Below are 4,896 nucleotides of genomic sequence, written 5' to 3' on the forward strand. Positions count from 1 at the left end.
TTGTATCATAAATTCAAACGTTTTATTGGAAACATTCACTTTCAAATATTATTATTTTATAAGCCCCATTTGTCGAATGTCCCTAGTGCCTACACAACGTATAAAAATCATTATTTTAAAAATTACTGAAAATGTTTTTAGGTAAAATGATGTAGAGTGGGACTCTGACTAGTACAAAACTGTTTTATTATTATATGTTTTGAGTCTTATAATTTAAGGTAGGTGAGAAGCATGCGCATCCTTTTTAAACCCGATAAATTATATAGCTGGTCTAGAAATTTTTTAATAATTGTATATTTTACTTAATTAATAATTAGTTTCACAGCCTAACGGTATATTATTTAATGTTTTTTTATAGTATATGACGATAACTTGAAAAAAAATATGTGTTGTATATTTGTACGCAAGTTTGTACCTATATAATTATATACCTATACATAATAACTCCTTTTAAGATTACAAATACCCATAGAACATTGTTAATAGTTATAAACAATTATATAAATGAGTGAACTACTAAACAGTGAACTGATGAATAATAACATTATATTGTTATGCAAAATAACATAATTTATACTCTATTTACTATATGTTAGTTTTATTATTACCAATGATTAAAAATACTACTCGTATTTATAACTAAATAATTTAATGTATTTGTAATTAACCTTCATTGATAATTGGAAAAATGAGTTATTGTTTAGTATGCCAAGATATAATTCAAGTACACCTATTATTTAAGTACTTATGAAATACACCTTATAAATTTTTTCTTTATTATAAAGATTTACCTTACAATTTTATTAACATCTCTTAGAGTAAAATAATTTATATGCATTAACAATATGACAATAAACTATGTATAAAAACGTATTCTTAACAATTTTTGCAATAAATTTCTTGTTATACATACAGTTTTAAGTTACATTAACATGTTTATATTTGGGTGAATCCAAACTCAATAGACTTATTTAATGTGGCACATTTTTTTTGAGAATGCAACCACGCAAGTTAAAAAAAATTTGGATCCAGCATTATGTAAAAATTTCAGATTCTTAACATTATAAATTAAAAAAATAGTTTTTTTTTACACTGAAGATGTAATGATTTTTTAAGACATAAATCAAGAAATAATATCATAAAGATAAAATTGATTAACAATAATAATATAACACACAACACTTTTTTGTTAAATTAAAAACATTTTATCTTTACAATTATGTCGAGACTGGAGAACATGTTATATGTTTTTTTTTAAGTAGTTATAATCTAAAAAAATATACAAACCATTTAACAAAAACAATAAAATACAAATTAGTTTATTTTATCTGTAAAAATATTGTACTATGAATTTTCAACAATTCTAGTATTCTGTTCAGCTAAAGGCTTCTGACCACCTCTTCTTCTTCCCTTATAATTTTGGTGATTATCATTTTCTCCAACAATCTAAAATATGAAAATAAAATAAAATAAAGTTTACTTGTATTACAATAAAAATTATCTATTTATTATGATTTCAATACCTGGCCTTGCCCTCTGGAATTGAACTTTTGAGGCTTTTGTGACTGTCTAGCACCTACTTGTCCTGTAGGTGGTGGGACAGATAAAACATTGCCTACTGCTTTTGTTCTACCTTCTCTGAACACTAATCTTTGTCCCGGTCTTAAGTATTCAGGGTATTTTATAAACCTAAATCTCACTTTTGCTTTATCTCCTGTCCTTAAGCAATCTTCTGACATACTTAATATGGATGCTGTTTGGCGAATACTGCCACAATGAACTATAGTGAATACATACAATTAAAATGAAGAATTAGTTATAACCAACAAATTTTGAAAAATACCCATTGCTTGGTAGCGTGAACTTATAGTTGTTGGATGATGTAAAACAAGAATCTCTCCATCAAACTCCCATGTGGCTGATGGGTTTAGGGCTGGAGAAACCATTACCATTCCTTTCCGAATTTGGGACCGTTTAATTTTTTTTAATGCGAAGGATGCTGTTTGACCCGCTTTGACTTCACGAACAACCATTCTTTTGCGGTGAATACTTTTAACTGTAATAGCTATAAATTGACCAACGGGATCAGGTCCAAGCATCAAAGTATCATTTAAACGAATTGTTCCTCTAAGCGTTGTACCAGAAACAACTGTACCAACACCCTACAATATAAATATAAAAAGTTATAATAATAAACAATTATCAAAAACAATAAATATCTACAAACATACTGGCACAGAATATGTATCATCAATTTGAAATTCTGCCGGTTCATCATCAGTGGTCATGACTCTAGTAGTCAAAAGATTTAAAAACATTTTTAGTAAATCTAAATTTTCACCATTTACATTAGAAACTTGAAATATTGGGCAAAGCCTGTAAAATTAGTTAAAATATAATTAATTTAATTTTAATTTGAAATAAGTATTTTTAATTTTCAAAATCTAGCAACCTTTGAGATACAAAATTAGTAGCACTAACAATAACGTCGTCTTTTGTTTTAACCATAACTGGCACTTTTCTACAGCCAGGAGACTTGAGTATACGAACCAGTAATCGTAAAGTATCTTGGAGAATATTTGGAGGGCACATGTCAATTTTCGTAACGACCACAAATACTGGAACACTAAGGGCTAGTGCTAAGCCTAAATGTTCTTTGGTCATTCCAATTATACCTGCATTGGCTCCAATCTAATAAAAAAATATAAATAAGTTTAACTAAAATTAATAATAAATACTTATTGTTAGTTGTTGTACAGTTGTATAATAAGTACAGATATTCACTCAATGGTTTTACTTACCATAAGCATGCCAAAATCTGGCATATGTCCAGTCATACCAAACACAGTAGTTTTCAGATAACGTTCATGACCAGCTAAGTCAATAAAAGTAATAACTTTGGTGGATTTTTCACATATTTTTACCCAATCTAAAGATCCGTGTTCAGGTCTATTTACTACTTTTCCAGTACTATCAAAACCAAGAATATCATTGCCTACTGAACTTGTACGACCTGATTCCATTTCATGTTTGTGTCGGAATAACTTTAATCTAGCATGCCCACGACCGTTGTCTAATTCACCGTGAGTTAAAACACCTAATAAGGTCGATTTGCCAGCATCAACATTACCTACAACCGCCACCCTGAAAAAAAAATTGGTTAATGAAAACATTTGTTTATACAAGTTTTTGTATACAGCTACACTACACATATAAAATGTATTTTTATATTAAACAAAAAAAATAATTATTAATTTGTAATATACTAGTGCAAGAACGCCGTAATGTAAAACGTTAACTATTTTAACAAAGGTTTAAAATTCTAAATGTCATGAAACTATAAGTATAATTTGTCTACATATAACAATAAATAATTTGATTTTTAATAATATTAAAATGGACCAAGTAACTTAATAGTTAATAACTAATATTAAATTACTTGGTAATTTAATATTAGTTATTACCTTATTTCAAGGAAGTCTTGAGATTCTAATCGTTTACGGACTAGGTATTGTGCAGTTAACCCATTGTCATTCTTTTCCCTAAGAAGAACACAGTCTGCTTCTTGTGTTGCAGCTAATGAGTGTAATGTAGCCACAGATGCTTCACATTCATCATTGGTTAAACCACTTCCATCATCTCCAATACCTATGTCAAATATAGTTTCCCCGTGACCATCTTCTAATAAATCTTTGAGTTTCTGTTCCAATGTTTCGAACTGCTCTTCAGATGGACTAACTAAACTTAACTGCAAGAAGAGAATATATATATATATATATATATATATATATATAGAATACCGAAGATTATTTTTATGTTGATTGTTTGATAATTTAATACCTATACCAAATATTACCTTGCCTCGAGTGCTGGAGTAATCTTTCTTCTTAACATTTTTTTCCGTTTGATCCTTTTCTAACAAATCACTAGAGTTTAGAGCAGAAATTGGAGTTTGCTCAATAATACTGGCCATTTGTGTGTTTATTTGCTATTGCTTCAAAGATCGTACTCACGTCTTACTATGATTAACAACGATTAATCATGAATGTTTTAACTAAATGTTTAGATGTTGATAAAAATTAGCAATGTTTACATTTACTGTCAAAATAAAACTATACACAACCATAATACCACAATTACTACCACAAAGGAAAAACAAAATGGAACAACTTAACATAAAACTAAACAACCGTAGTTTCTAAATATTTGAAACTATAAACGTAATAAGTGAACTAAAACACATAAAATCTGCATTATTGGTTAAGCAATTTTAACAAATTGACATTTGTGATTTGTTTGATTTGACACTTTTACACTACAGCCTACGAGTACGATTCGTGTGTTATCAATATTGAACATGCGAAACTGTAAACGTATCAACATAATATTCAGTGCATGATAGATTATGATTATTTTAGTATTACTTTTTCAATTATCATTAAATAATCGTCAAAATATTTACTTACTATTTTATGCCCTAATATCCTAATTTTCAGCTTAAAATTTTGTTCAAAATATAAATTAAAAATTTTCCAAAACATTGACTTAGAAGAAAACTTTCAGTGTTACCAATTACCATATTAGATGTTTCCTTCTGCGTACATATTATTATATTAACAGATGGCAAACAGATTACTTAACAACCAATTCAATAATAAATAGTAAAAATGACTACTTTTTTTGGCATAAATCATATATTGTCATTACTCATTTGTAAAATATGTAATAGCTGTCAAGTGATATGTGTTTATGGAATTAACACATATATAGACACTGTTTATACACTGTAAGTATAGGTTTTATTTATACATATACCTCTAGTTTTAGTTATAAATTATTTTTCGATTGATAATATTGTACTCAGTACTGGAAATACAGAATAACCGGAAGTATCCG

The 4,896-nt window shown here is 28.0% G+C and overlaps 1 protein-coding gene across 1 annotated transcript; it reads right to left on the reverse strand.

Moving 5' to 3' along the window:
• Nucleotides 1-805: 805 nt before the first annotated feature.
• On the reverse strand, nt 806-4,352 carry LOC126845586 (GTP-binding protein 1). Its single transcript, XM_050584311.1, has 8 exons — nt 3,857-4,352; nt 3,465-3,748; nt 2,802-3,144; nt 2,453-2,691; nt 2,232-2,376; nt 1,844-2,162; nt 1,524-1,780; nt 806-1,446 (listed from the first exon to the last, which is right to left on the reverse strand). Exons 1-8 carry the CDS (start codon nt 3,971-3,973, stop codon nt 1,345-1,347), a joined length of 1,806 nt encoding a protein of 601 aa, XP_050440268.1. The 5' UTR covers nt 3,974-4,352; the 3' UTR covers nt 806-1,344.
• Nucleotides 4,353-4,896: the final 544 nt, after the last annotated feature.

Source organism: Adelges cooleyi, unplaced genomic scaffold (assembly GCF_023614345.1).
Source record: "Adelges cooleyi isolate 19-005CV unplaced genomic scaffold, UGA_ACOO_1.1 ACOO_flye_CR_arks_rails_tigmint_CR_PRNA_8, whole genome shotgun sequence".
NCBI classification, from domain to species: domain Eukaryota; kingdom Metazoa; phylum Arthropoda; class Insecta; order Hemiptera; family Adelgidae; genus Adelges; species Adelges cooleyi.

Coding starts and splice junctions, on each gene's coding strand:
- LOC126845586 (XM_050584311.1), bottom strand. CDS start 3,973: ATGGCCAGTATTATTGAGCAAACTCCAATTTCTGCTCTAAACTCTAGT. Junction 2,692..2,801: donor CAGATTTTGGCATGCTTATG/GTAAGTAAAACC, acceptor TTTTTTTATTAG/ATTGGAGCCAATGCAGGTAT. Junction 1,447..1,523: donor ATTCCAGAGGGCAAGGCCAG/GTATTGAAATCA, acceptor TTCATATTTTAG/ATTGTTGGAGAAAATGATAA.